The 18614-nt window shown below is 39.5% G+C and overlaps 1 protein-coding gene and 1 pseudogene across 2 annotated transcripts; one reads left to right on the top strand and one right to left on the bottom strand.

The window, feature by feature from the left end:
- The first annotated feature begins 282 nt into the window (after positions 1 to 282).
- Positions 283 to 3656, top strand: LOC130138720 (uncharacterized; annotated as a pseudogene).
- Positions 3657 to 13757: 10101 nt separating this feature from the next.
- LOC115673884 (patatin-like protein 1) lies at positions 13758 to 17808 on the bottom strand. Of its 2 annotated transcripts, none has more exons than XM_030596147.2 (6): positions 17671 to 17808; positions 17277 to 17458; positions 16906 to 17092; positions 15760 to 15921; positions 14047 to 14352; positions 13758 to 13937 (listed from the first exon to the last, which is right to left on the bottom strand). In XM_030596147.2, the coding sequence occupies exons 1-6, from the start codon at positions 17806 to 17808 to the stop codon at positions 13758 to 13760; spliced, it is 1155 nt and encodes a 384-aa protein (XP_030452007.1). The 2 variants fall into 2 exon arrangements, with proteins under 2 accessions (XP_030452007.1, XP_056170034.1); XM_056314059.1 differs by having other exon boundaries at positions 17704 to 17808.
- Positions 17809 to 18614: the final 806 nt, after the last annotated feature.

Below are 18614 nucleotides of genomic sequence, written 5' to 3'. Positions count from 1 at the left end.
TAATTCATTTTGAAATAATCAATGAAATTACAAGTTATTTTCGTTTTGAGGACATGTTGAGGTACATCAAACCAGCCCGGTGATGATATCCAACCGATAAAAGAAAATATAGTCCAAGGAGAATTCTGAGGCCTGGGCTTCTTCATGTTCCTTCGTGTTAAAATATTTTTGAAAAGAATTTCAAAAAAAAAAAAAATTAGAAAAAATGCAAGGTTTACCCCTGTTTGTCCTTTTGAATCCCTTACTTTATGTTTCAGGGGCAATCTTATGACGCGTGAAGGTATGGAAACGGTCCAATCTGATGAATTATGTGCCACTGAATCTGATCTCGATGATACTGATGAACTCGAAGATTCCTCGGACCTTCAGCGCGATCTAGAGCGTCATGAAAGGTCTAAAGTCCTGACGGTAGACCATACTATCACCATCAACCTGAGTGATTCCGGAGAACCCAAAGAGGTGAAGATAGGGGCAACCCTTCCCGAAGGTGAAGCAAAACGCCTGGTCCAACTGCTGAAGGATTACCAGGATATCTTTGCATGGTCGTATGCCGATATGCCGGGTTTAGAACCTTCTATCGTGGAGCATAGTCTACCTACTAATCCGGACATACTACCCAAGAAACAGAGGTTACGGAGAACCAAGCCTGAACTTTCAAAGAAGATAGAGGAGGAGGTCATGAAGCTCTTGAAAGTGGGATTCATCGAAGTCACTCAATACCCCAGCTGGGTGGCCAACATCGTGCCAGTCATGAAAAAGGATGGCCGAGTTCGGGTTTGCATCGATTACCGCGACCTAAACAAGGCCAGCCCTAAAGACGATTTCCCTTTGCCACACATAGATGTTTTGGTGGACAGTACTGCTGGGTTCGAGCTGTTTTCCTTCATGGATGGTTTCTCGGGTTATAATCAGATAAAAATGAAGGACGATGATAAGGAGAAAACAGCGTTCATCACTCCATGGGGGACATTCCACTATAAGGTCATGCCCTTCGGCTTTAAAAATGCCGGGGCAACATATCAACGGGCAATGGTGACGCTTTTCCATGATATGATGCATAAGGAAATCGAGGTCTATGTCGATGACATGATCGCCAAGTCTCAATCTAGGAAGAGTCACGTCGATACCTTGAAGAAATTATTCGAGAGACTTCGTGAGTTTAAGCTTCGTCTCAACCCAACGAAGTGCATGTTTGGAGCAACCTCGGGCAAATTACTCGGGTTCATAGTAAGCAGTAAGGGCATTGAAGTTGACCCCTCCAAAGTGAAGGCTATATGTGAGTTACAACCTCCATCGACCGTGAAAGAAGTGCGAAGCCTCCTGGGTAGGTTGAACTACATAGCCCGCTTTATTTCCCAGCTCTCTGAAACTGCTAAGCCATTCTTCAAACTTCTAAGGAAGAATGCTCAAGTGGAATGGGACGATGATTGTCGAGAAGCGTTTAACGAACTAAAGCAGTACCTGATGAAACCACCAGTGCTAGTCCCACCAATGTCGGGCCAGCCTTTGATCCTTTACCTCACGATTCATAGCGAGTTTCTAGGTACGATGCTAGCCCAGAAAAATCCTGAAGATGGAAAAGAGCGAGCCATTTATTACCTAAGTAAGAAGTTCACCGTTTCGGAGTTGAATTATCCTGAAGCCGAGAAGACTTGCGTTGCACTAGTATGGGTGCTCCATAGGGTGCGACAATATACACTACATCATCAGACTTTGCTTGTGACTGAGAACGATCCCATCAAGTATTTACTTGATCAACCGGCTTTGGTAGGGAAGTTAGCCAAATGGCAGATTTTAATTTCAGAGTTTGATGTCCAGACGATGCCACAGAAGTCAGTTAAAGGCCGAGTAATTGCTGATGTGTTAGCTGAAAATCCTGGAATCCCTGATGATGATAGATATTCCCTAGAAGATCGCATTTTGGTAATAAAGGAAGATACATGGACCATGTTTTTTGATGGAGCTGTAAACTTGGCTGGTTCTGGCACTGGGGCAGTTTTAATATCGCCAGATGGGCAACATTATCCAGTAGCAGCAAAGTTGGTGTTCCCATGTACCAACAACATAGCCGAGTACGAAGCTTGCATCCTTGGACTCCAAGCTGCAGTGGAAATGGGGATAGCCAAGTTGAAAGTGTTTGGTGATTCCGCTCTGATTATTCTCCAAACTGTAGGGGAGTGGAAGACGAGAGACACCAAACTGGTGCCGTACCATGAATACCTCGAAGAAATCATAGAGGAATTCGAGGATATCTCTTTTGAGTACTTGTCGAGGTCCCATAATCAGTTCGCCGACGCGCTAGCTACATTATCATCCATGCTGCAAGTGACTGGTAGAATAGAGGTAGAACCCCTGAAAATTGAAGTCCTGACAAAACCGGCCTACTGTATGGTTGTAACTGGAGAACCTGACGAGAAGCCATGGTATTATGATATCATGAGTTACATCCAGAAACAAGAATTTCCTGAGGGAAGCACCCCGACTGACAGGAAGTACATAATGAAAATGGCTTCAAAATTCTTTGTCAGTGGTGAAAAGCTGTACAAAAGATCCTATGATTCGATCCTACTGAGGTGTGTAGATGCGGCTGAAGCTACCAGAATCATGCAAGAAGTACACGAGGGAATATGTGGTCCACACATGAATGGTCACATGTTAGTAAAGAAGATCATGAGGTTGGGTTATTATTGGCTTAACCTTGAAAGTGATTGCATCCAGCATGTTCGAAGATGTCATCGCTGTCAGGTTCACGGGGATAAAATAAATGTTCCTCCGACGGAATTACATCAGTTGTCTGAGCCATGGCCTTTTTCAATGTGGGATATTGATGTAATTGGCCCAATTAATCCCAAGGCATCGAACGGACACCGGTTTATCTTGGTCGCGATTGATTATTTCTCCAAGTGGATTGAGGCGGCATCTTATGCGAACGTCACTGCAAAGAATGTTGTAAGATTCATTAGGCGAGACATAGTCGCTCGTTATGGTGTCCCTGAAGCTATTGTCACCGATAATGGGACAAATTTGAACAACAAGTTCATAGATCAGTTGTTTAATGAGTTCAAGATCCAGCACTTGAACTCATCTCCCTATCGTCCACAGATGAATGGAGCAGTTGAAGCTGCTAACAAGAATATCAAGAAGATCCTGGCCAAAACGGCTGAAAACTATCGTGACTGGCATGAAAGGTTGCCATTTGCACTAATGGCGTATCGGACTTCCATCCGAACCTCTGTTGGGGCGACACCTTTTTCCTTAGTGTATGGTATGGAAGCGGTCCCGCCCGTCGAAGTAGAGATCCCTTCCTGCGAGTCTTGTCTCGGGTGGAGTTATCCGAGGCGGAATGGATGCAACAAAGGCATGAGCAGTTGAACCTAATAGATAAGAAGCGATTGAAAGCCATTTGCCACGGTCAAACCTATCAGCAGAGGATAGCTAGATCCTTCAACCAAAAGGTGCGTCCAAGACACTTCGAGGTAAATGACCTAGTCCTAAGGAAGGTACTGCCAGTCTTTCCTGTTCCTGAAGGTAAATTTGCCCCAAACTACATTGGTCCATATGTAGTTAAAAAGGTGCTTCCCGGAGGTGCCCTGATTCTCGCAGAAATGGATGGTCATGAGTTCTCCAATCCTGTTAATTCTGATGCTGTAAAGATGTATTATCCTTGATAAAACCTGACATTCTGCAGCAAAAGTTTCCAGTGTTTGGCTTTATACCTTTGAATTGTAAACATTTCACTGATGAATAAATGGTTTCAACCAATTTCAAGTTAAGATGTTTGCATTGGCTTTAATTTCTGCATGGTTATTTTGTCGATCAGTATCATTGACTTCAAAGGAGAAGTCTATTTAGACAATCTGATAACTCATGTGGAATGACTTGAATGTGTCGAATGAGGTACATCGGGATGATGGAAGGCAAGCCCTATCCTATACATAGTCCCATGCACTAATCCCGAGTGAGTTGAGCGAGAAAAATTTCATGTACGTAAGGTAAAGGGTTATCTCGCAAAAGGTACGGCAACCGAAATGACGAGAGGCGGTTCATTTCTCTATCCCAAACACTACAGGTTATCCATTGTTTTGCCACTTTGAGCCTAAACACTTGGAGAAATTCTTTCAAATTACCCCTGTCAAGAATTACCCCACATTGGGGCAAACTGGAGGTCAGTCAGCATTATAAAGTGAAAAATGAGTAGAAATTTTCTTGCTCTCACTTGCATCAATCTTCGAGTGTTGCTTTTTTCAGATGTATTCACACGAAATTCAAGTGCCTTAGGATGACGAAGAGCATTTCTTTCTCTATCCTATACACACTTTATCCTTTGCTAAGCCCAATTGAGCCTGCAAATTCGTTTCTTAAAACCAGTTGGTGATCATCCCCCACATTGGGGCAAGGTAAAAGTTGTCACCGCCGAGCAGCATATTCAGAATGTCAATCGAAGGCAATTACCCCTGGAAGTCTAATGTTGAATCATTTAGTCAGAGTATAGTTGGCCAACATATGCATTGTAAACAGCGTATGTCAAGTGTAAAAAAAAAAAAGAGTTCAGTGGGCAAGAAAGAGCAGTGTGCCTGGTAAAAGCAAGGCCAATGCCCAAGGATGAAAGATATGTGTATCAAAATCATCCCTAGTGGGATAGTCATAGTCCTACAAATTTAAAGAAGTGGTGAATTCAAGCCCAATGAAGCATTCGTTGAAAAGACAACTCCCAAGAATGAACACAAAGACCGGTGACAATGCCAAGATGATCACCAACTTATTCACCCCAATTATACACATTTTGAGCCTAATGATCTATTCATTTCTCAACCCATGAGCCTAGCCTACATTACGTCCCTTGTAAAGTCTCTTCAGATTAGGGCACTTGAACTAACGAAGGATTCAGATGTTTATAAGCTTAGCTCGAAGAAGTGCGAGCAAGTCCATTTCTATCTCGTTTTGCAGGGTTCTTGACTTGTAAACCCGGAGACGATTGCGGAGTATTGTTCTTTCAATAGCCTTGACTCAAAGAGTCCCCTTTTGCTAAGCCAATGACCAAGCCCATGTTACGGTCCTGACAAAGACCTCTTAGATTGGTAAGGTCGTACCGCTTGCGAGAATACTCGGACCCTTGTCCACATGATGAAGGTGAGATGGAGTGATTCTCATAAATCAGCCTTTTTCAATGAGAATGAGAGAAAGCCCTTTTAGATCGGAAGTCCCTCATTCGGCATTTTCAAGACATCCACTTGTAAGTTCGGATTGTCTTGTCATGATTGTTCCCCAGCGGATTTTGTAATACCGATTTGACAAAACCATCGTGCATGAAAATCATAGTGCATGTGTATATGTGTTCTTGACAGTGTGTGAATGCATATTACATATTACTTAAATCCGTGTCTAACAGGAGACACACCTTCAGAGTTGGAGATATCGCCAGGTACGTATATCTCTATCCCTAGGATGTCTATGACTATCTAGGTGTCCCTAACCTGTTTGAGCAATCGTCAGGACCCACATTTGATCATTTTTGCGATCTCTAGATGCCTTTGATGATGTTTAGGTGTCTATTGATCAAGCTTTTTCAGGTACCTCTGATGATATCTAGGTACTTTGTCAAGGAACCCTTGAACACTTGGGCTAGCCCCTTTGTTCACCAAATCACAGATTTTCATACAATCTCGAGAAGATTCTCCCGTTACTCACCTATGAGCAGGTATAGGTGAGGCGGCCAAATCTTTGCATATGAGCAGGTATATGTAAAGGTCGGAATTCTCCCAAAATCTCAGGTATTCCCCCGCTACTCGCCTATGAGCAGGTATAGGTGAAGTGGCCAAATCCTTGCATATGAGCAGGTATATGTAAAGGTCGGAATATTCTTTCAACCCCAGGTGTTCCCCCGCTACTCGCTTATGAGCGGTATAAGTGAGGCGGCCAAATCTTGCATATGAGCGGTATATGTAAAGGTCGGAATATCCTCTTGACTTCAAAAGTTCTCCCCGCAATTCACTTATGAGCAGGTATAAGTGAAGCGGCCAAATCTTTGCAAACACCCATGGAGATGTATAGGTAGTTGGTAAAGATCGAAACTGTTCTCACGAATCCAGATGATGATTGGATACGTCGAGCTTTCTTCGTGTGTTTTGACTTAACTGCAGATCACCGAAGTTCATCAACGTATATCAGGTAATACCTATGGAAATGAGCCCAGACATTTGCCAAACAACATACAAAGTCCGAGTCGTGCCTCGAATTGCGCTATCTCACTCCTGTCAGGTAAGTAATTCCAGGTATGTTTTCCACTCATGTTAGCACGCATCATTTCTTAATGCATTTTAAAATGGGACTCATAATCCCGACAAAAACAACATTCATTGCATTTGCATGGTTGAAATTTAGGTATCATTTAGTCTTTGAATGCAATCTCTACGAGCTCACCTTCAAAGAGGGGCAGCTGTTGACACCTAAATTTTGGTGTATCATTTAGTGTAATTTGCATAGAAAATTAGGGATTAAATTTTTAACCCCTAAACAAAAATATTTAAATTGCATAAACATATAGTTTAGGTCCATTTAATTTAATTGCATTTTTTGCATCAGATTGGCAGTGGCGAATGAGCTTAAAATTTCATCGAACGAGACTCGGCTCGCTCGGAAGGCAAGGGCCGGGAATTACAAGTCAAATGGGCTCGGTTGTTTTAATTTGAGTTTAATTCAGCCCATTATGCTTAATTAAATAAAAGCCCAAGTTAAATCAGCCCATTTAAATTAATTAAACCTAAGCCCAAGCCTAAGCCCATTAGGACTATAGAGCCCATCTAATTGACCTAAGTTAGCATTATATCAACATGTTTAGGTCAGATTTCAAAGGGGGGGGAGAAAAATTTTCAGATCTGATTTTGAGAGCTCAAGTGCGAGAGTGAAAGAAAGAGAGAGAAGGGAGGCCGGCAACACCACCACCCGTGGTCGTGCCTCCCATCGCGCATCACCGCCGCGTCGGAGGACCGCCGACACCGTCTCGGTCAGCCACCATCGCTCCTTCCGTGTCCGCAAGTTATAGCCGTTGAAGGACCATCGTCGCTGCTTTGCCTCGCCGAACAGTCTGTCCCGAGAGGCTGTCGCTGCTGTTGCTGCTTCTCCATGCACCAGCCACGTCTTCTCCAGTCAACCGAGGAGCTTGTCAACGCCTCCTCTCCATCCTGTTGGTCCACGAAGCAGCAGCTACAGTTTTGAAGATTCCCCATGCAGCGTGCATAAAGATGTCTTCGTTCAGCCGCTTTCCCTCGCCAAGCTGAAGACTCTTCCCTGTCCAGCGGCCAATCAACAGAAGCTGCAGGCGGTGCACGTCAGTGAGGCCACAGCAAGCACTTCGTCCAGCGCAAGATCAGTACCACATCACCCGAAACCGTTCGTGCATCGCTGTGAGCCCCCGCCAAGTTGCTGTTCAGCCGGTCATCGCCCCCGCCGTCTTCGACGCCCGTGAGCCACCGTGTCGTCGCCACCACCGCTGTCTCAATCCTCAAAGCCCGATCCCGATCCACAATTCGAATTTGGAAGTTATCTGCAAATTAGGTAATTCAACATTATCCGATATTTTCATAATATTTAATTTCCTAATATGGGTGTTTGAATATTTCGTGAATATCATGTGGATATTTAGATATCTTAGGATAATGTTCGATATATCCGCAATATTTTTAAATATTCAAAATTAGGAAAACTTCCTAATTTAGCAATGTATCTGGACGACTATCCGACCTTATCCCTAAGGTTCGATACGCGGCGATACGGAAAATTATTATCCTATCCATAACCACTTGGGTATGATAATGATTTTTATCCGCTTTCCAAATTTGAATAATCGGCTTTCCGTCGATATCTATAACCCTATGGATATGACCGATAGTTTGATTTTTGTGCCTAATCCGAGTTTGAAACAAATATGGCGGATCCCGTGGACGTTTTGAATGTGGTTGCTATCCTTGTTTATTTAATTGCTTTCCTTTTTCAAATAAACAGAAAATTCAAAAAAAAAATTTAATTAGATTTGAATTAGAGTTTTCACATGTCTAGGAATCCTAAATATATCTAAAAGATAGAGTAGTTGTTTAATTTAAATTAGGACTTGAGATGATCTATTTCCTAGTTTAAATTAAGTAATATTCTAATCTTAATAGATTATTCAGGTTATTTTATTATTTCGAATTTCCATGAAAATCCCAAGAAAAGAAGAATGAATTGTTTTAGGATAGATTAGGATAGATTGTATTCTTAATTTAAGTAATTCATTATTTCGAATTTTAACAAAAATCCTAAAAAGAAATCATGCTAGGGTAGATTAGGTCATCATAGTTTGCATGTTAATTTAGGCATTTTTATTATTCCGAATTTAAATTGAGAAAATATCAAAAATAATCATTCGTCTTGTCATTAGAAATAGGTCACGTCGTCGCACGACATATAGTTTGCATGCTAGGTCGCATTAATCGCATGTCATTTTCGAATTTGGAAGTTATCTGCAAATTAGGTAATTCAACATTATCCGATATTTTCATAATATTTAATTTCCTAATATGGGTGTTTGAATATTTCGTGAATATCATGTGGATATTTAGATATCTTAGGATAATGTTCGATATATCCGCAATATTTTTAAATATTCAAAATTAGGAAAACTTCCTAATTTAGCAATGTATCTGGACGACTATCCGACCTTATCCCTAAGGTTCGATACGCGGCGATACGGAAAATTATTATCCTATCCATAACCACTTGGGTATGATAATGATTTTTATCCGCTTTCCAAATTTGAATAATCGGCTTTCCGTCGATATCTATAACCCTATGGATATGACCGATAGTTTGATTTTTGTGCCTAATCCGAGTTTGAAACAAATATGGCGGATCCCGTGGACGTTTTGAATGTGGTTGCTATCCTTGTTTATTTAATTGCTTTCCTTTTTCAAATAAACAGAAAATTCAAAAAAAAAATTTAATTAGATTTGAATTAGAGTTTTCACATGTCTAGGAATCCTAAATATATCTAAAAGATAGAGTAGTTGTTTAATTTAAATTAGGACTTGAGATGATCTATTTCCTAGTTTAAATTAAGTAATATTCTAATCTTAATAGATTATTCAGGTTATTTTATTATTTCGAATTTCCATGAAAATCCCAAGAAAAGAAGAATGAATTGTTTTAGGATAGATTAGGATAGATTGTATTCTTAATTTAAGTAATTCATTATTTCGAATTTTAACAAAAATCCTAAAAAGAAATCATGCTAGGGTAGATTAGGTCATCATAGTTTGCATGTTAATTTAGGCATTTTTATTATTCCGAATTTAAATTGAGAAAATATCAAAAATAATCATTCGTCTTGTCATTAGAAATAGGTCACGTCATCGCACGACATATAGTTTGCATGCTAGGTCGCATTAATCGCATGTCATTTTCGCATGCCATTGCATATAGGCTAGATTTCATTTAAATAAGTGAAAATCCAAAAAAAGAAATTGAGTGAATTGCTTGTTAATTAGAAATCATATTAGGGTGTCAATGTGATTTTCTAGCTAACAATGCAGATGCTTACGTTGCTTCCAGGTAAGTAATTCTTCCAAACTTGCAATTTATTTAATGCTTTCTGGATGTTAAATTGGTGGTTTGCGCACCCGCATGATCACCTCACATGCTAGTGACTAAGTTAAAATGAATCCAAACTGTCTGCCAAAACATTTTTTTTTTTGAAAAGAAAAGGTACCGAAAGGGCGTTAGACTAGACCTAGCGTAACCAAGTCCCCGAGCTTAGAATCTCTGGTTCATAGGAATAAAACATATCTCCCTATGTTTTATTTAGGTTTCTAATCGACCTACCACAAATAGATTAGTGGCGACTCCAAGCATGAAAACTTTTGCATGTTAAAAAACTTAAACCCTAAGTTGCGAATTGGTAGGGCTTGGGAGGGCCCGAGTTAGGCTTAGTCCTAATAATCCATTAGCCTGAGAGAAATTTTATGTCGCGACAACACATACCCAAAAAGAATAATCACTGAAGAATTATTTTTTAATAATTTTTAATGTGCGATGGAAAATGGAATTTGCGACGGAATTTTCACTTATTCGTCGCAAATTTGCGACGGAAATGGCCGTTCTGCCTCATCCAAAGGCCGGCGAGGTGTCCACAGTCGTTCAACCGGTGATGCAGATACGAAAAAAAAACAAACATAAACATATATAAAATAAAAAAAATTGCAATTCAACGATGAATAGTCACGAAGCTAGCTAATGATACTTACCGGTACAAAAGCTTCACCGAGATTAATATATGCGTGCGCGAATTTTGCTGATTTCAGATATATGAAAGAGGGAGAAAAGCGAGAGAGAGCGAGAGAGAGAGATAGGGCTGGAATATCACGGGCTAATAAACTACAAATTTGCGACGGGCGTGCGTTTTCGTCGCAAGTTTGCGACGGATTTGGCGACGGCTTTTTTTTCCGTCGGAAATTTGCGACGAAAATTTTGCGACGGATTTATTTTCCGTTGCAAATTTGCGACGAACTTATTTCCTTCGAAAATTTGCGACGGTTTTTTTTTCCGTCACAAATTTACGACGAACTTTTTTCTGTCGCAAATTTGCGACGGAATTAGCGACGTTTTTTTTTATTTCTGTCGCAAATTTGCGACGGAATTTGCGACGTATAAAAATTCCGTCGCAAATTTCCGACGGATGTTTCATCTATCGCAAATTCCGTCGCAAATTTGCGACGGAAATAAGTTCGTCGCAAATTTGCGACGGAAAATGTAATCCGTCACAAATTTCGTCCCAAAATTTGCGACGAAAAATTTCCGTCGCAAATTAAATGTTTTTTTGTAGTGATAGTGACACCCTTGCAAATTCAAAGAAGAGAAAAAGGAAGTTGTCAACCAGGAATGTATGTCTTTTTCACTCTACCTTAGATGACTTCGGCAAGTATTGTTTATGTATGATTTTATTTTGGGTGAAAAGTAGCTGTTATGTCGACAGTGATAAAACATCACATCTAAACGCATAAAAAAAGACTTGAGGTGGCCTTGGTCAACTTTGGCTCACCGTGTGAATCAACTTTTTCTTCTATTTTTTTTGCCTTTCCTTATTCTTATAGTCATTTTCAATCTATCCTCGCACCTTCCATTAGATGATGCGTCGCACCAATTAGATAACGCAGCCCAAAAGTCAACCTTTGAGCTAATGTTTTCCCGGTCCATCCCTCGTGACTCACCAAACATATTCGCACTCCGCCAATCGGCGTTAATGGCTTTACCATATGTGTACATTAGGATAATCTTATGGCAAGTTGGCTTTTGGGCTTCGCCAAAAGACTCTCAGACTCAATAAAGATTAGCAAGTGTTAGAGTAATTGATGAGATGATGCCACTAAATTCCCGAGAAAAGGTCGTCTATCAATGGATGCGTGGACTTAGTTATTTTAAGCTATGATGTTGGTTGGAGCATATAATCGTGCCACCCCCTTTTGACCCTTTCTATTCTCTGTTTTAGTAGATATCGGTTGTGTATTAAGAACGACTTTTCGCTTCTGATCGCGATTTTCGTGGCAGTCACGATTGAAGTTGCTTTGCAATAGCGATTAGAACTATAACGGAATAGACCTGTAATCAATGGTGGACCTCTAGAATAGTAGGCTGGTGGGAGAGATTGAAATCTTTTTTTTGTTTGGTCAAATTTTTTTTCGAAGTTAACAAATTTTTGCAAAATTTTTTAGTTGATTCTTTCGGACCTAGGGCGTGAGAGCCGCCATTTGCGCTCCTAGGGCGTCCCTTATTGGTTGTAATAGCTCTTATGTTGTTTGATTTAGATAATCATTGGCGTGGTGCTGTAATGGGCCTAATGGCAAAGGAATGAGGATAAAATATTCAAAATGCTAATATTTTTTTTAATTGATGCTACTCGTTCTACAATGGACAATACGTAAGTAATTACGTCATTATATAGTTCATAATGTATTACTAATATATAAACAAATAATCGAATGGGTTAATACCACGAAAAATCCCAAACTGGTACACATGTGACAAATTTACTTCAAACTAATTTTTTGACCACAAAAAATCCCAAACCTGTACATTTGTGCCAAATTTACCCTGCGTTAAATTGGATTAATACTACGAAAAATCATAAATTGGTAAATATGTGACAAACAGAGGGGTAAAATCCTTAACCAGTATTCCCATCAACTGCCATAATAGTGTAGGTAGTATCATTATTAGATGTTAATAATCAAAATTTTTTGAAACTATATTTAATATATATATATATATATATATATATATAGACACACACATTTAGAGTAATGTTAACTATTAAAGCATGCACAATTTTGTACGAAATGATGATGCTTTACTTAATATTGAGTGCTTCCAATATTTAATATTTGAATTATCGGACGTCTTGTTGGAATTATTCTCATCACTATTTTAAAAATTGAAATTATTTCTTCAGAAAACCCCAAATAACTTTTTTTATTTTTTATTTTTTACTTTTGTTAGAAGCTGAACTAGAGAATGTGTTAGGATCGACATGGTTTTTAAAATTATATCTTAAATTTAGCGTTAGCTTTTGGCTTTAACTGGTCCGTGACTTTCGCATAAAGTATGATCATCGCGAATGAGTTTCCATATTGAATAGTTAGAAAATCTAGTTGCATCATAAGTCATATGATGTTTCGGTAACTTTTTAAGGTCAGTTATTTGACTAAATGCCGTATATAAGTCATGAGTTAGGATTTTCGTTAAGCAACTCCTGACATTAGACAAAAATCATAGGAACTAAACAAGGACATGGGGATTTTTAAAATGGTAAAGAAGAGTATTACTTTCACGTAAGGCCTTTTGAACTTTTAGTTGTGTTCAAATTGTTGACCAATTTTCCCATGCTATGGACTGGTGATCACTTCCTTTATAATAATCATTTGTATGAATAAAGAGACCGATCATCACTCAAAGATATTTTTTTGGTCAAAGTAACATTTCATTTATTTCAGCGAAAATATAAGAGTAAAACAACACAGTCCAATTACAAACCAAGACAAATTCCAGACAACTTCAAAACAAAACAAGTTCCAGATAATACTTCAATTCATCCTTATTAGGCACATCATTAGGAGTTTGAACCCTAGCTAGCCACACAAAGACAATGTAGATTGTAGCCCTTTTATTTGCAAACACATAGGTCTATTCTTATTCCATTTCAACAACATATGATGTTTATCATCAATTCACATGTTAGCATTGCGAGGGTATGATGGGGCGAACTATGCCCCATTCAGGTGATGCGGACATCTGGACTTGCGGAGCTTCTTCTCGTCGGAAAGTAGCTTTGCGAACCTGGAAGAATGCAGACCAAAATTAATCAGCATTTCCAATGCGGGCTAATTTTAAAAAAAAGCACTAACTTTATCTTGAGTGACAATTTTGGCCTGTCCTGAACTTTTTTTTGTCTCAATAAAAAGTACAAATTTTTACTTGAGTCCCAAATCTGCCCCTTATAATGTAAAATTTTCAAATTGTTCGGGTCAGATTTGAGATTTAAGTTAAACTTCATGATTTTTTATGAGACAAAAAGAAATTCATGCCAGAATTGTCATTAAAGGTAAAGTTGGTGCATTTCTTTTTGAAATTAGGCCTTTCGATGCTAACCAAAGAAAATAAACCTGCAATCGCTATAACTATCCGAAGGATAATATCGTTCCACACGCGTTCAATACCGACACGCAAAATTTTTACCTCTTGAGGGCTTCCTCGTTGGTGCCGGCATTTTCGATGGGTTCGTGTTGACCGGTCCCGACATTTGCTCTCGAGACCGGCTTCTTCAACAAGCGCTTACCAACTTTCACCAGGCCTTCCAAGTTCTCCTTCGTGGATGTGTCCACCGAAGATAAAGTCCCCTTCAGGGTGTCATCCTATAGAAATCCATTCAACTCTAGTTGCATGAGTTGGTACCAAGTGTAGATCAATAGAAATCACAGCAGCAAGAATTCACAAAGACGGCCAAGTTAGCGAAGATCTTACGTTGATGCGGAGGTAATTTTCCTCAGAATTGTAGGCCCTGAAGACCACGCGGTTGTGGTAATCGACAATGTCGGCACTCCCTTGAGAGTAGACGTCGATCAAAGGGCTCGATCCATCCTTAACCAGCCAGCAGAGCAACCCCCACTTTGAAGCCTTCTTGGCATCGAACTTGAGCTCCGACATGTTCGAGCCTGTCCCCAGTGAAATCACCAGCAGTCGAGTGTAGTTCATGGGCGGTTTGATGTCGAAGAAATCTGGGTCTTCGTTCAAGATCTGCCTGCTCACCTCGCTGATGGCGATCAATGTCTGAACAAAATAACGTTTGCGGTATTCCAACAACTTGAAATAGAATGAAGTACAAGGTACAGCGCTCATATCACGTGTCGTCAACTAGATGTCATGAGAATTCTTAAGTAAAATGAAAAACCAGATGTTTATAGCCGCGTCATGGGTCGTCAACTTAAAATCAATATGAAGTAATTTTCCAGTCAATTTTACTGGTGTTTAATATGAGCATTTTTAATTTGGTCCTCTAAAGATTGAGGCTCTGTACTCTTAGTTGATCCAATTTGTCGACCCGACGCTTTTAATTTTTCTATAATGGGTTGATCTCAGCTAATAACTGTAACTGATAATAATTTTTACATGCCAAAAGCGGTTCTTTGTAGGATGTTATTGAAATACAATTCTCGAGTACCAAACCCTAATAATATGAAAAAGAACCTTTTTGTTGTGTCAATTTGTGGTATCCAAAACTTCCGTTCAGTTAATCCCGTTGAATGTGCACAAATTTCCCCTTTTCGACGTGTACCGAATAAGGCTCCATTCACGCAAATTGTGGCAATGACTACCTGATGTTACCTTGTGAAAGAGACAGACTTGATTCGAATATAAAGTACAAGGTTCTCTGGTCAAGTGCGCACTTGACCAGAACTTATATGAGACTACTTTTTTTTGGTAAGGGATATGAGACTACTTTGAAAACAAGGAAAACAAAAAAAACAGAGAACAAAACAAATCGCCGAGTTGGACGTGGCTTGCCGTCAGCTAGACTGTCATCTCAAGATAACCATGTATTATGACTTTTGTTGATTAGCTGCTTGTGAGGTGTTATCCGTAGGTTCCACACCTTAACAAAACATCCCATCTTTGGACCACAGATGAACCTAGGATTGTGATCCGACGCAGCATTGTCGCAGCCGAATAATCTAGATCGCATTCAATTCTTTATTCATTTAAAAAATCATATACGGTAGCTTATACCACGTCGACTCCATATTTCCAATCTATAAAGGCCTCGGATACTGTAAAATGAAGTTGATTTAATTTAATAATTAAGGATTGAACTTACTTGTCTAGATCAGGTAAATGTTTAACTCTTCGTACTGTTAAGTATAATTCATATTTCGGCCATTCATCTCGTGCCTCGGTTCATGTTTCACAACCTGGACCATGAAATTAACGGGTATTTCTCGGGTCAAGGTTGCTTTACTTACAGTGAACTTCCTCGTCGCAAAAGAAGAAGATATAGTAAAGGCACTCCGTATTAAAACCCAGCGATCCTATTTTAGCCGCATTATTTTATCTATACAATCTTTGATATCAAATAGGCTCTATTAATTTATGATCGTATATATATATATATATACCTTTTCTTATGTGTACATGTATGTATGTAAGTTATGATTATGTGCGTTCATCAGACGTACGTACCGGATTGTTGGCAACCATACCACCATCAATCAGATTAAATTCATGGGCTCGTCCAGCTTCATCTACCGTCTCGAAGTAATGGGCGGGGAAGTACGTCGGAGCAGCTGATGTGCCGATGCATATGTCAGATACTTGAGCGTCCAAGGATGAGTTTCTCGATACCTACACGAGATACAAATCAATTAAAGAAAACTCCTCCTATGATTAGCGTATATGCGTATAAGTTTTCCTCTATTAGGATTAGGTAATTGATCATAATTGTCTTTGTCAAACTTGCATTATCAATAATCCCTTTTTCAATTGGAAATCAGCAGTTGCAAGAAAAGTATGATTCCGTCACATCCCTTCACACTCCAAAACTTCTACACTAGGCTACAATAAATCGAATATTTCATAACATGCGTGTGCTCACTTAGGGCAGTTTCAATATGAATAAGGGATTGATGTAGATTGAATTCAACAATTGGCACTAATTCAAGTAATGTGCGATTAGATCATGTCTCGCTCAATCGGTCATATACACAATAATGCTAATGCATCATCCCAAGACAAAAAAGGGCTTTACTAGCATAATAGTCTTTGGACCACTGTGAGAGTAACAGCATGTTGTGAGTCACAAATTCTTAAAAGAGTGGATCCCCACAATAATTTTTAATTATTTGTTATTTATTTTTTTGTGGTCCAAAATAAATTGGTAATCTCATTGGTAAATTAAGGAGCGTCAAAACTGAATCATTTCATTAAAAGGGCTTTGCTAGCATTTTGGGCTACTGTGAAAATGACAGCATGTTGTAAGTCACAAATTTTTGAAAGAGTGGACCCCACAGTAAATTAAGGACCGCCACTTAATCATTTCAAAAAAAAAATCGTGAAATTACATAGAGGATGTTATTAGATAAACAGTAATTGGGTTATATATATTCCTCCATCCCTAATTGGAGGAAGTTATCTCTGAATTGTCCATCCACACGTAATCTAACTAAAATATGGATAAGGTCGATGTCTATGTTTGCAACTCTCATCGGTCAAAACCCTGGTAACATTCTCCAAACTCAAGATGGAGGAAAACATGACCTGTACGATTTATACCGATCTACGACTGCACTCTCTTCAAGAAAAAAAAAAGAAAAACATACAGGAACTCACCTCATATGAAGAAAATAAAACTGGTTGAAGCTTTTTGATATCGAAAGTCGGGATAACCAAGCTGGTAAGGGTCTCGTGCAATCTCGTGCTTCCAAGCATCCTCCTTATTAATTTGTGAAGATAAACTCCATTGTACTTGGGCCCCCCCAGAGATTTCATCGTGTTCAAGACCGAACCCAGACTCCCCCTTTTTTTTAAAGGAAGAAGTAGCGGGAGCAAGCAGAAAGAAGTGGCAAGAAGACTCAAATCAAATATATTATATGTGACGAGAGAAAAAGCTAAAGAAAATCATCAGTGAGCTTAAAAAATGATGAAAAGAAGTTCGATAACTCAAATTTAGCAACATGAGAGGTATGTTGACGATCGATTACCATCCTTGGGGGAAGATTTTAGGACAATTCTCCAAGTAAAATGGGACTATGTCTTTCGCGGCGAAGAGAGGACGGTTGTGAGCATCAGGTACAGCCAACATGGCCGTGATGAGACCCCCTGTGCTTGTTCCTGCTATCACATCGAAATAATCTACGAGCCTCGCACCTTCACCGTCCAGCTCCTGCACCCAAAAAACTCAGTGAGTTCTGGATTGATGTCTCCTCAAGGGATGGTGTGGACACCGGGGATGCCCCGCGTTTAGAATAAAAGAAAGGCTTCTCAAAAGCTGCTTCGACTCAAACCCTAAGCAGGGGGTATGTTTTCTTGATCATCGTAGCACAATAATGTAACTCTTGCGTCCACTTTGTTCGTGTGATTTGTTCATGTTAATACCTGAAGTTGGGCTTCGAGGTAACCGAGAATGACCCCCGGAATGATTCCTCGGACTCCTCCACCGTCAATGCTAAGGATTGTGATGAGTTTTCCATACGTCGGAGGCTGAATTTTCACCAACGAAGCTTTTTTCTCCATTTCTTTTAACTGTTAATGCAAGAATTGAGAGAGAGAGAGAGAGAGAGAGAGATATATATATATGAAAGAAAGTGTGGTATCTCCATTGTTGTGAAGCTCATAAATATATATAGAGGGATGCAAGATGTGTACGTAATGGTTCGATCTGGGGAAACATAAAGATTAATACAGTTGGCCGTGTGGCTTTTGCTCAGCTCTTGCTTGGTCAATGTGAACGTTACTCTCACGTGGGAATGAAAAAGGGATTAAGATTGAATCGCTTGTTTAAACTGACAAGGTTTTCTTATAGCAAAAAGGGTCGGTCCATGGAGGCAAAGTTAATTGCTTGCACACATTTTAGAGTGGTTGTGAGGCGAAGAGAGATACGGGGAGGAGGAAGGAAGTTTGTTTTGATCGTTCATGAAAAGAAAATGATGCCCGTGCGAGAGGCGCTTTTGCAATCAAAGACCTAGACGACACACCAATGACTTTGGTTGAATGAGGGTTTTTAATTTGTCAAAATGTGGGAGACCTAATAGGCAAGGTTAGTTAGGTACATGTATACATTTAAACATCATGTTTGAAAGTCTAACAAAAAACTTTAAAATGACAAGTGGAGAAAGACTATGTCTAAAAAGCATATAAATTCATTGTTAAGCTTACGTGCAAGCCACATAAGAAATGACATGTGGAATTTGATAAACAAGGGGCAGATGTGCATGTAAAATAAATCGGCGCAGGAGTTAGCTCTAATACCATGTTAGAGTGTCAACCCAAAAGTTTAAGCTGATATGTGGATAGAAATTACATATATATAAAGAGCATGT

The sequence above is a fragment of the Syzygium oleosum genome, unplaced genomic scaffold (assembly GCF_021117445.2).
Source record: "Syzygium oleosum isolate NSW1041296 unplaced genomic scaffold, Sole_v2.1 Sole_v2.08, whole genome shotgun sequence".
In the NCBI taxonomy this organism is placed as follows: domain Eukaryota; kingdom Viridiplantae; phylum Streptophyta; class Magnoliopsida; order Myrtales; family Myrtaceae; genus Syzygium; species Syzygium oleosum.
The sequence above is the reverse complement of the archived record's forward strand: the minus strand, read 5'-3'. Positions and strand labels throughout refer to the sequence as shown.

What these genes read in the sequence shown, in the direction of transcription:
- LOC115673884 (XM_030596147.2), bottom strand. Translation starts at nt 17,808, where the DNA reads ATGGAGAAAAAAGCTTCGTTGGTGAAAATTCAGCCTCCGACGTATGGA. An exon ending in GTATGGTTGCCAACAATCCG is followed by an intron (nt 14,353 to 15,759) that starts GTACGTACGTCT and finishes TATTTTGTTCAG; the next exon opens with ACATTGATCGCCATCAGCGA. An exon ending in AAAATTACCTCCGCATCAAC is followed by an intron (nt 13,938 to 14,046) that starts GTAAGATCTTCG and finishes GGATTTCTATAG; the next exon opens with GATGACACCCTGAAGGGGAC.